Genomic DNA, 18,949 nt, shown 5'->3' with positions numbered 1-18,949 from the left:
AAGGTCAAAACTAGTCTGGGTAATGGCCCTTCCCTTAATGCATAGCAGTATACATGTCTGCAAGGAGATGTGCTTTGCATTATGGGAGATACTGAGACAAGGAGTGATGAGAGCTTGGTCCACCTTTGCTCGGAGTTGCCTGGTGTTTCACCACCTTACCTCAGTCCTGAAGATATTTTCAGGCACAAACTTTGTTTGCTCACACTTGGATAAATGATTAAACTAAATTTATTATAGTCTAACCAAGTGCAAAATAAACTTCCAACATCTTTCTCTAAATCCAGAGTAATTCAATAATAAGGTGGTACACCTGTTGGCAACTTGTATAGGTAAATATGACCTCTCCTATTGCTTTTGCCTTAGTATCTCCACGTTTGGATCTGTCTCCCACTGACGAGACCTCAATAAAGGTCAAAACCGGTCTGGGTAATGGCCCTTCCCTTAATGTATAGCAGTATACATGTCCGCAAGGAGATGTGCTTTGCATTATGGGAGATACTGAGACAAGGAGTGATGAGAGCTTGGTTCACCTTTGCTCAGAGTTGCCTGGTGTTGCACCACCTTATCTCAATCCCGAAGATATTTTCAGGCGCAGACTTTGTTTGCTTACGCTTGGATAAAGGATTAAACTAAATTTATTATGTTTGTAGTTTAATTTTGTAATAAAAAAAAAGTGAGATAAATAGATAAACTATCTTTTTCAAAATATCATTCTTGAAAATAATTTTGACAATTATTTATGATTATTATTCATGTAGGGGTAATTTTTATATTATATTATATATCCTAAAACATTTTTCTTTTCTGTTTATAGTATATCGAAGGGTCCTGGCCATTACTCATACTAGGTCTACTGATGTTTATCCCTGGATTTTATCATGTCCGTATTGCTTATTATGCCTTCCGCAAGTACCCTGGATATTCCTTTGATGACATTCCAGATTTTGACTAATGTTTTCACCATGTTGGATAAATGAAAGTTAATATATGAAGAAAATAAGTAAATAAGTAATTTCTTTTAGTTGCTTATTCTTTTTTTAATCACTTATGTATTTTATGAGATATGAGCATTTATTGAATTAATGAAGAAAAATGTTTCAAGTGTTCTTTATGATATATAACTGAAGAATTCATACAGAAAGACTTAGGTGTTGTTCATTATCCATAATAAAGCTTAGCAGTATAACTAACACAAAGAGGGGGGGGGAATACATTTTTTAAACTCGCCAATATTTTGCTGGTTTTCTATTTAGCATTATCAGAGCACAATGAAACTGTGACAGGCACACAGCACTAAACCAAGTAATTGTAGAAATTATTTAAATGGTAACTGACACCTAATGTCTATATGTGGTGCTCTCTATGGGTTGGATAACTACAAAGTTAATTCAGAGAAGTTTGGCTATTAGGTCTTAAAAATTATAGTCCCCCAGTTCTTTGGTAAATTAATGCAACCATACTTGTGGAAGTTGGGAGAGTGCTTCATAGGAGATGCCAATTCTAAGAATAGCCTCTCAGACCTGTAACAACTTCTATGTAATAAAGATGTATTTCTCCATCTGATCCAATGTGAAGGAGTATCCGGAGCATTCTTTGCCAATCCCGACTTGCCATACAGATGATCTCGGATGTAATTCTTCAAGGCATGTGCTAATTGATTTACTAGCCTGTCTAAATAGACTGATTTGCAGGCTCCTGGATGTTCAAGAAGATGTACTTGATCTTTAGGCGAATGTATAAAAGTAGCTATATATATAAAATCATATATATAAAAATGTATAAAAGCTACTTTTATACATTTTTATATATATCAGAAAAATAGCCAAAGCTATTTTTTCTGATATACTCTTAAACCGAGAATGGTTTGCTTTGAGCCTGTGTATTGGGTGTAGGAGCGATGCCATATGCATGTAATATTTTATCTATTTTATATGGGCTGTAGCCATTGGCTAAAAAGGTGTCTTTAAGGTCCCTAAGCTCAGTTTCAAGGGCTGTGTCATTTGAACAAATAGCCCTGGCTCATTATGTAAGAGTTTTGAGGATTCCATACTGTTGAGAAGGGTGGTGGTTTGATTGTTTGAGTAAATACCTAGTAGTATGAGTGGGTTTTCTGTAGATAGAGAAGGATAATATCTTAATAGTATATCTTAAAAAGAGGAGACTATTGTGACTTTCATTTTTTATGGTGAAATTTATTTTAAAAGGTTGGTTAAGATATACTAGTGAAACAACCCTTGGGAAGGCTCATCTTTCCCACATAATATCATCCTCAAAACTCTAACTCATCTTTCTTGGCATCTTTAATTTATAGTTTTGTAATATTTCCTTATTTTATCTCTTTATTTATATGTTATTATATCATTAACTTTATCCTTATAGTTATTGTGTTTGCCATCAATCTTAGTTGTGTTGATTTATTTATCCAATCTACTACTATGCAGTCGCACTCTCCACTCTAGGCCACCAGTTAATCTAATGAAGAGTGTACAAAGTTTGGAAGACGAAGGGATTGCCTTTGGATAGCGCCAATTCCTTTGTCTTGACTCTGGTGCTAATCCCTTTTTGAATTTAGGAAAAATTTATATTTTGGTGCTGCGCCATCCTAAATTCTAGACAAGAGAATAACTCAGTATCAGAGAATTAGCATCCAAAAATGTGTGCTATTAATTAATTCCTTGATTAGTTTGGTACTTAAATTATACAGAACTTATATTTCATTTGCAGTCGTAGTTACTCTTATGTCTTAACCTCTGCACTGGTTCTGGCTTTTATGAGTGGTGCAATAGGATCAAAATCAGGCAAGTTGTTAGATTAACAAAAAAAGACATTTATTCATCAAATTAGACATAGTACAGATATCATTAAATTCTAGTTTAAAATCAAAATTATCCTTCAGATGGATTCGATTACTTAAGCAATACAAATTCACCCTTAACATTACATTACATGCCTCAAAGTCTCAATTGAATCTAAATAAAAGTTCCAACCTATAGCTTAACATTCTGGTTGGAATCGATACTTCCTGAGGCTAATGAATTATCAGACTAAATACACCATAAAGCATAAACAAATTCCTATACAACTTTCTTTTCTAGAACATACTGTTTCCCCTTTCTCTCCTTGTTTAAGCCCTAAAGTCCTTTCCTTTCCTTTAACGAAACATGATTAACTAGAAAGTTCCTTGCACAAACACAAATAATCCCTCTTAGTACTTAAGCTTAATAGAACAAAATTTTAACATTACCAGGGACTCCAGGAATACTTTGCCTTCTTCGTGTTCGTCTATGGAGTGCTTTCGTCTCGGTGATCATGCATCTGCTTGATTTCATCTGAAGGAATCAACTGGTGGGCTTGGACATGGCTCGATGTAAGCTATTCTAGCCTGCCGCTATCGGATCAAGTGGTTCGGCATAACTTGTCGGTCTGCGCTGTGTCTTCTGCAAGGCCGAAGTCTGTGCTCACTGAACTGCTGCTTGACTGGTGGGCTGCCTTACTACATGTCTGCATGCTCCTGCGACCTTCCTCGGGAATTCTGGCACTCGAATCCGTAGAACGAAGAAAAGGGAAAAATGCCGTGAGCTGGCGCTGCCAAGCCTTATATATCCGAGGCGCGATGTTTTTCTTCCTACATCACGTTCTTCTCTTTTTTTGCTCTCATCACCTAACTTCTCCAGCACCCAGTGTGCTACACTGGAAACTTCCACATGCAATTCAACTCTGGTGCACGTGTTCGCCTCAGGTCTTCAATGCTTAATCCGATTACCTTACTTGCATTATGACTCAGACAGTTACACATTAACACAAGGTTCACACATTTTTAACTTCTGGTAAATTTATCAATGACCAACAACAGTAAAATGGGTAGAGAAAAATACTTGAATTATAAAAGATGTTGGTAATTTACAATCAGCTTTATATTCTCTGATGCACAATTATTAGCTCCGGGAATGTTGTTACTCATTAAATCTGAATGAAATAATTATGAAATAAATTCTCTTTAATTCAGAATTTAACAGTATAACCAAGCAAAAAACTTTAAAGATTTATCTCTAATCCAGAGTATTTTAGTAATAGGGTGTGACACCTTTTGGCTACTTATATATGGAAATATGACTTCTGCATTACTTCGACCTTGGTATCACTTCTGGTCTGGCTCCCACTGACAAGGCCTCGATAAAAGTCGAAACCAGTCAGGATAGTGGCCCTTTCCATAATGCATAGCATTATACATGTCTGCAAAGATATGTGCATTGCATTATGGGATACTAAGGCAATGAATGTGAGGTCATTAATTGTCTGATGTACTCTATATACAAGTAGCCCATTCATCGAGTTACTTCATGCACAAACTTTGTTTGCTTACACTTAGATAAAGGATGAAATCAAGAATATAATTTCTTGGCATGTTTAATTTATAAGAGAGCTGAGTTTGTTGCATTGATTGAGTTAGTATGCTCAAAAATAACTGGTATAAGTGAAAGTTGGCTGTCTGAGGATTATGTGCTGTCAGGAATAGAAATGGAAGGATATAATTTTTCCAGATGGATAGGAAGGTGAAACGAGGAGGGGAGAGAGGGGTGGGTGAGTACTGTTAATGATTGCAGAGGAATTATGTCAAAGTGTGGAAGTTGAATTAACTGACAAGGTGCTGATAAGATGCTGTTATAGGCCAAGGAATGTAGAGAATACTGATTGTGAAATGTTCAGGCCAATTGGTTGTGTTGGATCGTACTCTTCTCAATTACGTTTTATCTTCTTATTATTATCTCTTGTTATAAATTCAATTAGTTGAGGGCTGATATATCAATTGAATATGAAGAATATTTATATTATACTGTGCCACTCCATATTCAGAAATTGCAAAAGCAACTTAGATAAATCAATCTTCAACTGTATCAGGTTATTATAAAGCTGAATTTAGGTCGAGGTTCTTATTATTATTACTTAGGGTTCCCACTGAGATTCGAATTATAATGTGTGGTGCAATGAAAAAATCAGGCAAATTCAAGATTCAATTCAAACAAAATTATTTAATGCAGTGACACAAATTACATCATAACACAATATTCTAACAGGGACATTATGATTGAACAAATATAAAGTTCTCATTAAGTCACTAGTATACTACTCAGCTGAGCTTAAACTTTATGATTAAAGATTATATTATACAGATCTTATCCTTCTTATTACAAAGAGCTTTTATCACAACTCTACTCTCATTAAGGTTACATTTCAAAACAATTTTGAATATCAAATCAGTTCAAGATATTCAGAAGAATATAACTCGTGAACATTCAGACATTCAATTTGTATTTCTCTAGGCTCAGTTAATCAATTTTAGTTCATGTAAGTTTGAGATTCCTAAATCACAACGAATAGGCTTCACAGTATTCTCATTCAGTTAATGAACACTTAATTCAATAACATAGCATTTATCATTGAAGAGGGAAAAGTATTTTCACAACTTTTACACAGCTTTTCATAACTGTAATTTATCCCAGACATATATAAATAAATAAATATCGATTAACATAACTTGAAGAAATTACATAAATAGCAAATTATGAACATGAGACTATTAGTTAAAAAAAAAAAATGTTGCTCAGGGAATGGTAGATTATGTTGGACTCTGAATGATATATTAACAATTTCCATTTCTCTTCATTCAGAATCCAACAGTTGGACATGTAAAAAGAAGGTGATCCCTTTGGGAGACTTTAATTATAGGAATATAGAATGAAAGCAGAAGATAGTGTGTGAGAATAAGAAGAGTAACTTTGTCGAATTTCTAAGAAATAAATATCTTAAGTAGCATGTGACTGGAGCAATGAAAGGTTTAGAGTGTTGGATTTGGTGATAGCTTAAGATGTAGTTGTAAGGAGGTATCAACACTGCTGCCAGTTGGTGAGAGTGATCACAAGGTATTTATTTGGGAAGTGGCGAAACAAGTAAAGATTACTGCCAAATAAAAGGGTATATGTGAAATTATAACGTGGGTGATTATGGGAAGCTCTGTAGTCAACTAACATCAGTATCTTGAGTAGATGAGCTGTACAGAGAAGGTGTTGACTGCATGGGAATTCATAAGGCAATATCTGACACAGGCAGTGTATAACTGCATACTAAGAGTTAAACAAGTAAATAGATTAAGAGTGAAATGGATGAACCGTGAAATCAAGCAAGCTGTGTTGAAAAAGAAAATGTTATGCAGAATACAAGACACTTGGTGGCAATCAGATCCATGAGGAGTATAAAGTGCATGTTAGGAAGATGACGAGCATGTAAATAAAAAAAAAAAAGTGCAGTATGATAGGAGATTAACTTGTCAGCCCAAGGTTAATCAAGGAAATTCTTCTGCTATATGGCAAGCAAGAGAAAGAATAATTATGGCAGATATTAATGAGGGCTAGGCAATGTCTCAAAAAAAAAAAAAAAAAAAAAAAAAAAAAAGAGAGAGAGAGAGGAGGATAAACAGTAGCATGCCCCAGGGTTCTTTTCTTGGGTCCTTCTGTTTAACTTGTTTGTACATGGGTGGTCTGAAAAGTTCTTGGCCTTGACCATAGATGGCAACACTATTGGCAAGATTTTTTTTTCTAAGTTGGTACATCTGTCATAATCGTCCATGTGAAATTGCAAGTCATTCTATCAAGTAGTTTGTTTTATACAGCTGTCTGTATTCCTTGAAATGGATAAAATTGAGTATCATGCAGTTATAAAATTCTTTGTAGAAGAAAGTTTAATGCCAAAAGGAATTCATTCGAGATTCATAAAAGTTTATGGGCACTCTTCTCCTTCATTGTTAACAATTAAGAAATGAGCTGCCGAGTTTAAACGTGGCTGTACCAGCCTTGAAGATGCTCCTCGTGAAGGACATCCAAAAAGTGTAACAACACCAGAAATCATTAAGTGCATGATATAGTATTTCATCCAGTTTGAAATTGCTGAGACTATAGACATTTCAAAAGAAATATAGGATATTCTTACGCTTAGAATTGGCGAACTTTATATAATTTCTATATTCGGCATGAAACTCTTTTGAGTTTCTTATTCGGCTAAGAAACAATATGGGATGTAATATCCCTTAACTTAAACAAATATAGCATATTCTTTCTTTTAGTGTTGCACGGTGATCAGCATTCATTTTAGAAATTATCGACTTGAAGACTGTGTTATAAATAACTTTAATTTCCCAGCGTTTTGATCTTCATATTAAGATCATCATCCGGAGTATATACAAACATACAAGGACAAACTGAGTTACATAGCACACAGTAAGCTAAAGAAACAATGATTTGATCAGCGGTTATTCTACTGGCATGACCTCTCGTGAAAAAACAAACATACAAATTAATTAATTATTTAGAAACTACATCAAAGCTAAATTCTATTTAAGATAACATGGGCAAATAGTCTTTCTTATAGATAAGTTTTAAAAGAGGTAAACCGTGAGTAGACATATCGGTACACAATAAATAACGGAAAAAAAGTATAATTTTATTAGTATAATTTTCGCCTGTGTGTCACAGGCATCCTCAGTACATTAAGCTCAAAATTAAACACTAACTGACAATTCCAAAAAGCACCACCTAAGTAGCTGGTGTAAGATAAATAAAAAGGTCAATAAGTTTCTTAAAAAAAATTAATATAATAAAAAGTTAGGAAAGATTAGCTGATTTGTAAAGTACTATCTCCCATAAAGGGGACAGACATAAGCCGTCGGATCTGTTTAAGTTAGGAGAATGAAGTAGAGTTTCACATGTTTCTTTATAAAGGCGTTCCATGAGAAACTGACTTTTGTGAAGAACTCTTGTCTTTCTCCAATGAACTCTGTGTCTAGTGAAGATGGCATGTTCAGAAAGTCCAGACTTTTCAGGTTTAAAGTATTCAATATAAGATTGTTGTTCTTCTAGCCGAATAGAGGCAGATCTTCCCGTTTGTCCGAAATAAGATAATCCACAAGAGCACGGAATCTGGTAGACACCTGGATGATTAAGATGTGGAAGCTTGTCCTTAGGAGAAGTGAGAAAGGTGGAGATTTTTCTAAACGGTCGAAAGGCAACAAAAATATTCAGTGGTTTTAAAACTTTTGGGGCCCACTCCTTTTGTTCTACAGACGATCTTTTACAGAAAGAACTACAATACATAACTTCTTCCTTTCTATCTAATGGTTATAAGAATTGCTTCATTGAAAGAACTTTGAGTAGTTTTAATATGTCTTCCTCTTCAAACACAGAGGAAATAACACGCATTACTATCCCTTATGTGCAAGGCATCAGTGAACGTATAGCAAAAGTTTTAAAACCACTGAATATTTTTGTTGCCTTTCGACCGTTTAGAAAAATCTCCACCTTTCTCACTTCTCCTAAGGACAAGCTTCCACATCTTAATCATTCAGGTGTCTACCAGATTCCGTGCTCTTGTGGATTATCTTATTTCGGACAAACGGGAAGATCTGCCTCTATTCGGCTAGAAGAACACCAATCTTATATTGAATACTTTAAACCTGAAAAGTCTGGACTTTCTGAACATGCCATCTTCACTAGACACAGAGTTCATTGGAGAAAGACAAGAGTTCTTCACAGAAGTCAGTTCCTCATGGAACGCCTTTATAAAGAAACATGTGAACTCTACTTCATTCTCCTAACTTAAACAGATCCGACGGCTTACGTCTGTCCCCTTTATGGGAGATAGAACTTTACAAATCAGCTAATCTTTCCTAACTTTTTAATATATTAATTTTTTTTTTTTAAGAAAGTTATTGACCTTTTTAGTTATCTTACACCAGCTACGTAGGTGGCGCTTTTTTGGAATTGTCAGTTAGTGTTTAATTTTGAGCTTAATGTACTGAGGATGCCTGTGACACACAGGTGAAAATTATACTAATAAATAATCTTTCTACATGAGTTTTTTCCATTATTTTTATTGTGTACCGATATTTCTTATAGATAGTCATCATCATCAAATACCTGCCATGTACCCTCAAGGGATGTACAGGATATGATAGTACTACATGAAAAATTTACATCATTACTAACTTCCTATCTACAATTTTCCTCCAAATCAGTCTGTTACTTGTCAAGACTCCAACATTACAAGATCTTATATTTCTGTCTTCTAAGGCACCTTTTACCATATCAATTCACTTATATCTTGTTCTTCCTCTGTGTCGTTTTCCTGCCAACTTGGCAGAGAACACTTGTTTTGCTAATCTTTCCTTGCCGATTCTGTTGTCTATTTCTATATTTAATTTACCATCTTCAGTAAAAATCATGCCTAAGTAGCTGAAATGTTTCTCTTGTTCCAAGAACTATGCAGTGCAGCCACTGTAAGACTTTTATACCACCATACTTCAGCATTTCTGGTCGAATATCACAGGTTCTCCATTCATAACACAGTTGACATTTTCAATGATTCTGCCTATTTTCATTGTCTTTGTCTTTTTATTGCTGACCTTCATACCATATCTATTACAATAACTATTCGATTCAGTCAGAGAATCTTGCAGATTTGTAGCGGATTTATTTAGAAGTATAACATCGTCCGCATAAAGCAAAGAGCTGACATTAACATCTCCAATTTTGATATCATGTTTAATACCACTTTCATTCATAATGTGATCCACATAGATAATGAATAACAGTGGGGATAATGTACATCCTTGTCTCACACCAGATTTAACATTAAACCATCTTCCTGTACTTCCTTCAATTCTGACTGCTGACTTACAACTCAAATAAAGATTAAGTATTGCTTGATATAATGCCCCATTGACACCGTACAACTGTAGCGTATTGAATAGCTTCTCTCTTGGCACCTTGTCATATGCCTTTTCCAAATCGACGAAACTTAAATACAGATCTTTGTTATATTCCCATGCTTTCTCGACTATTTGTCGTAAAGTGAAGATCTGATCCTAACAGCCACTATTTGGCCTGAATCCAGCTTGTTCTTCACCAAGCTTTTCTTCCACAATTCTTCTCAACCGTTTCTCAAGTATTCTTGCATAGATCTTGCCAGGAACACTCAGTAGGGAAATACCTCTGTAATTCTCACATGCAGTTTTATTTCCCTTTTTATATATGGGTATTATGAGAGCTCTACTCCAATCATCGGGAATTTGTTCCCTCTGTCCAGGCTTTCGGAACTATGCAGTGCAGCCACTGTAAGACTTTTATACCACCATACTTCAGCATTTCTGGTCGAATATCATCTTCTCCTGCTACCTTTCCACATTTCAAGCCTTTGATGGTTTTTTCTACTTCAAGTATGGATATGTATTCCTGACTGCATCCCTGTTCAGTGTTGTTTTTATCACTGCTGTCATTACTGCTTGTTTCATTTAGCAAATTTTCAAAGTAATTACTCCATACTTCAAGGATATCTTTTTCTCCCATTTTCATCTCTAACTCCTTTTACAGCACTCTTTCCTCCATTCCTAAGCTTCTTCAACAACCTCCAGAATATTTTGCCACCTTCTTGATTATTTATTTTCCATGTTCTTGCCAAAGTCCTCCCATGACTTTTGTTTAGCTAATTTTACACACTGTTTAGCTTTTTTTACATTTGTCTCTGTATTCCTCTAAGAGCACAAGCTGGCTTATTTGCCAGGAACTTTTGTTATGCTTTCTTCTTTTCCTTCACTGCCTCTTTAACTTCCTGTGTCCACCATGGAGTTATAATTTTTCTATCCTTGCAGACAAACTTCACCACATGCCTCTCTAGCTGAATCAATCAGGGTTTTCTTCAAGGCTTGCCACTGATTCTCCAAGGTTTGGTTCCTGTTCTCAAACTCTTTCATTTTTCCTTTCAATAATTTTTGTGTATTTTAGTCTACAGTTCACATCTGAGAGCTGCTCAACTTTTATTCGCTTTAAAACTTTCTTACATTTCATTCTTTTCAATATGAAATTCAATTTTATCCTGCTCAACACTAAATAGTGATCACTTCCAATTTAAAATCCTTTGTACACTCTGGTGTCCCGCACCAAGTGAGAAAACATCACTATCAACAATAGCATAGTCAATGAGACTTTTCTTATTCCTAGCCTCTTCTCTCCATGTGAATTTGTGCACATTTTTATGTTGGAACATGTTTGTTAGTAATAACCAGTTCATGTCCTGAGCAGAAATCCAACAGGTATTTGCCATTATTATTAGCTTTGCTCTTTTCTCCAAATTTTCCCAAAACATTTTTGTATGTCTGATAATCACTTCCTACTCTGCTAATTAGATCCCACCTACAAGGACCAACTTTTCCTTTTTCATTGTGTCAGTAGCTTTCTCTAGCGCCTCAAACAATTCCTCCACTTCTACCTTAGTAGAACCCTTCTGTGGGTCCATAGGCACAAATAAGTCTCATTGTCCAGTTCCCTGTTCTGATATTTGTCCAAATCACTCTACTTGACACTGCCTGCCATTCAAGAAGATGAGGCTCGTATTTTGTGTTGAATACTATGACTACTCCTTCTTTCCTTGATTGTCATTGCCTGAATATAATATTTTGTATTTATTGCTCAGAAAGATCTCACCAGTTTTTGTCTTTTTTGTGTCAGTCACTCCTATTATGTCGATCTGGTACTTATCTAATTCCTCAGCTAGCTCCATTTCTTTCCCATTCAGGCTTCTTATGTTGATAGTACCGATCTTTAACTCTGGTGATGTTAAGTTGGAGTGTGTTTTCAGATTTGTTCCAGTAGCTTAATTGTTGTTCGCCCTGGTTCCCTGGCAAAAACAACAGGGGCCTTGTTTAACCGGGCGACGCCCCAGCCGGCATGAAATTTTGTCATGTTGTACTATCATTTTGTATTTTGGTTTAACCAATAGGAATACAATTTGGTCAGCTAAATCCCAAATTGCCAGTCCATCCTCGTGCGTTCAGTGTCCAGGTAGATACCCAACAGGGTGCACCACGAGAAGGTGAGGATTGGACATTAGGTCAGAAGCCCTGGTTGGTGCTCCGCATTCCTTTAAAGACTATGTGGAGGTCTCCTCTCAGTTATACAGCTTTGACCCTTAAGCATCCCCTATAGATAGTCTTCTTTCAATAACAATGATGTCCTATTTTAGTTAAAAATAGGATATCATTATTACTATGTGATGTAACTCAGCTTGTCCTTGTATATTTGTATATATTCCAGATGATGATCTTAATATGAAGATCGAAACGTTTGGAAATTACAAGAGCTATTTATAACATGGTAGTAAAGTCTATAATTTCTAAAATGAATGTATAGGATACGTTTTGCATGAATTGCAAATGAAAAAGCTTTGCGCAAGATGGGTGCGGCGCTTGCTCACAGCAGATCAAAAACGCACTCGCATGAAAATCTCTGAACAGTGCTTGGTGCTTTTTAACAAGAATGGATGAGACTTGGATTTACCATTACATACCAGAATCCAAACAGCAGTCAAAACAGTGGACAGAAGCCGGTTGTTCGGTACTAAAGAAGACAAAGTCGGTTTCATCAGCAGGAAAGGCCATGGCATCGTCGTTTAGGAATGCTAAAGGCATTTTGTTTATCAATTATAACCTTGAAAAGGATAAAACAATAATCGGGGAATATTATTCCTATCTTTAAACCAAACCAGACGAAAAAATTTGTAAGAAAAGACCTGGTTTGCAGAAGAAAAAAAATCATCTTTCATCAGGACAATGCACCTGCCCACAAAGGTGTTTTGGTAATGGGAAAATTAAGGGATCTGCACTATGAATTGTTGGAACATCCACCCTATACCCCAGATTTCACTCCCTCTGACTTCTATTTCTTCCCTAAACTAAAACTCTTCCTCGCTGGTCAGCATTTTTCTTCGAATGAAGAGGTGATTGCAACTGTGCGTGAGTATTTTGCAGATCTTACTGAGAACCACTACAGGGATGGGATAATGGTGCTGGAGCATCGCTGGAATAAATGTATTAGTCTTAAGGGAGATTTTGTTGAAAAATAAAAATAATTTTGAAATTATAAATTCGTTTTTTCATTTAGGCCAAGTTAGGCCAAGAACTTTTCAGACCACCCTTGTAAATGATATTATATTATTATTATTACATCACACCTCCAGGGAGTTCAAAGACTCATCGAAGGAGGGCATCTACTCTACAACTCTTCGTCTCACTAGTCCACCAACCTTCATCATCTAACGCCAACACCATCTACCGCTGACTACCACCACTTGTACTTTCACAGACAATTACAAACGTCCATGCCCACGGCGGGATTCGAACCCGCAACTTTTTGGCTGGAGAGTGGATACGCTAACCACTCGGCCAGCAAACCGACCTGGTTGGCCAAGTTATCCATATATCATGTGGACTGACTAGGTATGTTCAGTTTTTGTTGATGATGCAAAGTTGGAGACAAGTATAAGTAGCACTGCTGATGTTAATTCATTCAGGAAGATTTGAATAGACTTTCTAGCTTGGTCAAAGAAAGGAGGTTGTTGGGGGGTTTTTTTTCTGAATTTTTTTTTTTATCCCTTGGTATTATTACACCAGATCATAGAGGTCAAATTCATGTATTTTATACAGTACCTTTTCTGGGTTGTTATAAAGTTCACGTGTAGAAATATTCATACAAGTTAGTAAATGCATTGGTGATGCTTCCTCGATGTTAAGATTTTGCAGATGGGGAAGACTTTTATGGCATTGCTAAACTTGATTGGTCTTGTGTGGCCGGTCTTGAGGCAAGAGATCATGGTAGGGCACAACGATTTAACTTGGGGTTGATGGATGGTAGCTCTTGGTTTTTTTGCTAAATACAGTGGTGAGTCCTGGAGAATCATTCTTTTTACATTTTCTTTTTGAGTAGTTTTTAAAGAAATCAAAGTCTGTGGTATCACTTGATGTTACAGCCATTTTTGCTACTTCATCTGCAGTTTCATATCCCTTTAATCCCACACGAAATGGGATACATTGGAAAATTATTTCAGAATCCTTATGCAGTTTGTTTGTTTTTTGCTATCTCTAAATATTTCTTGATGGCTAGTGTTATAACGTGTCGGCTGTGCCATTGTTGCGGATTCGGGGGGGGGGGGGGGGCTCTTTTATTACTTCCGTTGTTGCAGATATCAATTCTATCGCATATGTCTCTATGTTGAATAGACTTGCGTTGTTGCAGATATCAATTCTATCGCGTATGTCTCTATGTTGAATAGACTTGCGTTGTAGTTATGCGTTCCACATTAGTAATAACAAACTAAGCCTTATGTTGTGTTTCTTCTATGATTTTCTCACTTAACTCAATCTTTAGGGCCACCAGAAGATTATCCGTTCCCTGAATCCTATATTATCCTTATTACTCAAACAAATTTATTTTTTGCTGCACCAGCTTGAGCATTAAAGTTAGGGATAGACTCTAGCTTTAGGTTAACTATAGTATCACAGGTGTTACTAGCAATATAATTAAATTCCTAGAAATTTGGAATCTCTGGCATAATCTTATTCTTGTTTGCAGTCGTGCCCTTACTTTCACTTGGGGTATTCCCGCACACTCACACTCACTCAGGTTCGATTTTTATGAAGGGTCAGAGTCAGTCAACATGATCAGATACACATAAATTTAAAGAATCAAACATTTATTAAATCCAATTGATGATACTACACAAATTAAATTGATTATCAAATTCTAAAGAAAATGCATTACCTCTCATTCACTCTCTCAGTCATTAATCAATTTCAATATTCTACCTTAAAATATCAGCAATTCTATGTCTCAATATCTCAGTACATAATACACTTACGATTACAATTCATTATTAGCACTAAGTTCAGAATATAAGCAAAATTTCAATATCTCGATGACTCAGAACATGTTACTCTTAAAGTTTACAATTTACTTTATACATTAAATTCAGATTATCAGTAAAACTCAATACCTCATTAACTCAGTATGCGTTACTATAATAAATTTAGTTTAAAATAGTTTAATCCTTTATCTAAGTGTGAGCAAACAAAGTTTGTGCCTGAAAGTATCTTCAGGACTGGGGTAAGGTGGTACAACACCATGGCAACTCGTTGCAAAGGTGGAGCAAGCTAACAACACTCCTGTCTCAGTATCTCCTATAATGCAAAACACATCTCCTTGCGGATATGTCTAATGTTATGCATTAAGGGAAGGGCCACTACCCAGACTAGTTTCGACCTTTATTGAGGTCTCTTCAGTGGGAGCCAGGCCCAAGCTGAGATACCAGGCAGAAGCATTCGCAAGTCATCTCTACCTATAGGAGTTGTCAAATGGTGTGCCACCCTTTTTTAATAAATTACTCTGGATTTAGAGAAAGATGTTGGAAGTTTATTTTTCACTTGGTTAGAGTATAATAAATTTAGTTTAATCCTTTATCCAAGTGTGAGCAAACAAAGTTTGCGCCTGAAAGTATCTTCAGGACTGAGGTAAGGTGATACAACACCAGGGCAACTTGTTGCAAAGGTGGAGCAAGATACCAACACTCCTGTCTCAGTATCTCCTATAATGCAAAACACATCTCCTTGCGGATATGTCTAATGTTATGCATTAAGGGAAGAGCCACTACCCAGACTAGTTTCGACCTTTATTGAGGTAGAATGGGAGTTCATGTCTCTCATCATTGGCCTTTGGAGAATAAAGCGTGCTGAGGGTCAGCAGACAGTAAGAGAGGAGTATGATGTTAGATAGAGTAGGATTGTAGGAGGTAAAAGAGGCCTCAGTCAACCTGTTTAACTGTATTAGGCTAATTGGTCTGTAACACCTAATCTCCATTTATCTGTTCAGAAAAAAAAATGGTTAAACATAGACTTTTGTCTAGGTTCGCATATGATTTTATCCAAATTAATAATTCACTTAGAGGATCTTTTTGTGTTACTAAATATAATATCCTTATTTGTATTCTGGGTAATTAAATTTTACTGCTGTTATTGAGAAACTGAGGACTTATGGTCTGGGCTAAATATATGAATTGATCATAGAGGTCGAACTTAAGGTCCAGAGAGAAAAAAAAAAAAAAAAAAAAAGGGGGATTTTTTTTTTTTTTTTTTTTTGAACACATTTAAAATATAAATTGTATTATTTAAATTTAAAAAAATCTAAATAATAAAATAACAGGACTTAAGGTCCGGTGAGTTGAAATGAATAGGGACTTATAGTCCTGGTACCATTGGGACTTAGAATGGGGTAGAGACTGGCCCGGGAGATGCAGCTCGCGTGGAACGGCACCGCCTCGCTGTAAGCCTTCGCAGCCCGGGTTCTCAGCTCTACCCCCCTTATTTGGAGTAAAAGAAACCGTGCCAGTGAAAGCTTTGTGGCTAGGGAAGACAGAGTGGTTATTCTTTTTCGTACGGGGGGGGGTTCTAAAGAGATATACAGGGCTTGATGCGTCCCTGTATAAGAAAGCATATTGTCAGTGGTTTGCAGTATTGATTCACAAATTTAAAATCTCCTAGTAAGTGCCTTTCTTGTGCAAGAAATTTGGGTAGGTAGAAAAAGAAACCTTTCCTTATTCTTGCATATATTAAATTTGCGTCTCGTACCTGGTATTTTTTCCGTACCTTCCAAATGTGATATTTTAACACGTTGATTAGGAAGATAGCGAACTTTTGGGTTTTTTGGACTGGTTGGGGGAATTGTAGCCGTACGACCTCTTCTACTGTCAGCATGGGGATTCCCAATGCTGTGCTGAGTCTCCGCCAGATGCTTTGGGCTGGTGGGCAAAAATAAAAGAAATGGTCCACCGTTTCCACGTCCCAGCAGACATCGCAGAAGGGGTCGCACAGGCTAGGTACATATCGGGAGCCGCCCGTAGGCTATTCTCCAGGCTAGATCTCTATGAAAAGGCTGTCCCCAGCTGTTTTTGATATTTCTGAAGAGAATTTCATTATTTGTCCTGAGATTGGGTGTATCACGCCTGGAAAGTTGGAAGAAATCCCAGTATACTCCTTTGGGTTTGTGTGTGAGTATTGCTATTCCTCTGTCTCTGAGTGTTGTGATCGATTTAACTAATGTACGGTACCACTTGGGCACCCCCCTTGAGCGGGGTCCAGCATAGTCCGTGATCCCAAAGAGGGGGAGGAAAAGTCCTATAAAGTATCTAATTAGCAGGCCAGAAATGTAGTTGGAGTTTAAGGCCTTCCATACGGTTTTGAAAGGGGGGTGCCCAAATACCACTTGGGCACCCCCCTTGAGCAGGGTCCAGCATAGTCCGTGATCCCAAAGAGGGGGAGGAAAAGTCCTATAAAGTATCTAATTAGCAGGCCAGAAATGTGGTTGGAGTTTAAGGCCTTCCGTACGGTTTTGAACATGTTTGTTTGTAGCAAGCTTTTGTGATCAGGCAGAGCGTAACCCCCTTCTTCCTGTTTGAGTTGTAGGTATTCTTTCTTTACTTCGTGTTTTCTCCCATTCCAGAAGAAATCAATCAGTTCTTTTGATAATTTATTTTCTTGTGACAGTGTGATGCCTATGATGTTGACAGTGTGCATCAGCATTAGGGTGACGATTGTTCTTATTACTGTCGCTCTGCCATAAAAGGAGAAAAAGGTTGGTTTGAACAGCCTTATCCTGTCCCTGCAATTTTTGGATTGGTAGTGCTAGGGTGTCTGAAAAAGGCACGCCTAGTATTGTTAGGGGCTGTGTCTGTAGCGTTAAACCGTAGGGAAGTCCAGTGCTATGGAAATTTCCAAAACTTTTGATTTTAGTTTTTTGTGCGTTAACACGAAGACCACTCACTATGCTGAACTTTTGCAGCATGTGCAGATAGATATAGATGGACTCAGAATCTCTGAGTGTGGACACTACATCGTCCGCATATGCTACTATTTTGCATTGTCTGGAGACTTGGAGCAGTGGAATACCATTAATTGCGGGGGTGTTATCAATTATTTTGATTAGGGGTTCTAATACTAGGGAGAAGAGGAGGGGGATTAGCAGGCAGCCTTGCCTAACCCCTCTCTTTATGTGGATTGGTTCTGTCAGAAACCCATTAATAGATAGTTGGGTCGTGGCTTCCGCGTACATGTTTTTAATTGCAAGCCGAAGTCTCGGGCCCACACCTGTTTTTTGGAGGATGTTCTGCAAGTACCTGTGGTTGACGCTGTCAAACGCTTTTTCCAGGTCGGTGGAGAGAAGTGCCAGGGGGTATTTTTTTTCCTTAGCCAGCTGATCAAGTCTCTTAACAAGAAGAGATTGAGTTCCATAGATCTACCGGGAATCACGTAGACCTATGAGCTTGTTATTATATTTTCAATACCGCCCTTAAGGCATGTGCAGATAATTTTTGCAAAGATCTTATAGTCTAAATTGGTTAAGGAGATTGGACGCCAGTTATTCGGCAAAGTCCGAACTCGGTCTTTCTCGGGGATAAATATGGTATAGCTCTTAACGAATTCCTCGGGGATGTTTCCCGAAGTGAGGAATTCGTTAAAGATGTTTATTAATGCTGCCACTGCAAATTCCCAGATAGATCTATGGAATTCTATCCCCAGTCCGTCTGGCCCTGGGGTCTAATTTGTTTTCATCGTTTTGCACGTAGCCTTTATTTCGGCTGCAGTTATCAGCCTGTCATGCAGGGCACTAAGATGATCGGGAAAACGCGTTGCGTCCCACTCACTGAAGTCATCTGTGCCCTGCTGGTCAGAGAAGATGCCAATATACTGCTGATGAAAGTGACGGAGTATTTCGTGGGTTGAGTGTAGAATCTGGCCCTTCTCTTTGATCTGGTAAATCGTTTTCTCGTCATTAGCCGCCACCCGTTGTTGGTTGTAGAATGAGGCGGAAGGTGTTTCCAAATTTCTGAGATAGAATCTCGTTCGAAAATCGAGGTACTCTACTCTACCGCTCTTGCTGCAGCTCTATTTCTACTTGCCTGATAAGATGTCCGCAGGGAACTCCGCTCTGTTCGTTTGTCCGGTACCAGCCAAGTTCCCTGTAGAGATCCATCAGCCGTTTGCGTTGTTGGTAGGCCCTTTCGCGCCCGCATTTTTGGAACA

At 37.2% G+C, this 18,949-nt stretch overlaps 1 protein-coding gene across 4 annotated transcripts in view; it reads left to right on the top strand.

Moving 5' to 3' along the window:
• LOC150106301 (transmembrane protein 230) overlaps positions 1-18,949 on the top strand; it is a 150,796-nt gene that overhangs the window by 112,735 nt on the left and 19,112 nt on the right. For 3 of the 4 annotated variants that reach the window (XM_090392334.1, XM_090392333.1, XM_090392335.1), the window contains exon 5: positions 815-1,000. In XM_090392334.1, the coding sequence (XP_090248460.1) occupies positions 815-952 (138 nt within the window). In that variant the 3' untranslated portion in view covers positions 953-1,000. Of the gene's footprint in view, positions 1-814; positions 1,009-18,949 lie in introns of all 4 variants that reach the window. The other variant, XR_016548298.1, reaches the window with a different exon arrangement.

The sequence above is a fragment of the Typopeltis vanoorti genome, chromosome 5, assembly GCF_054136105.1.
Source record: "Typopeltis vanoorti isolate ZY-2024b chromosome 5, IOZ_Tvanoo_1.0, whole genome shotgun sequence".
Taxonomy (NCBI): domain Eukaryota; kingdom Metazoa; phylum Arthropoda; class Arachnida; order Uropygi; family Thelyphonidae; genus Typopeltis; species Typopeltis vanoorti.
The sequence above is the reverse complement of the archived record's forward strand: the minus strand, read 5'-3'. Positions and strand labels throughout refer to the sequence as shown.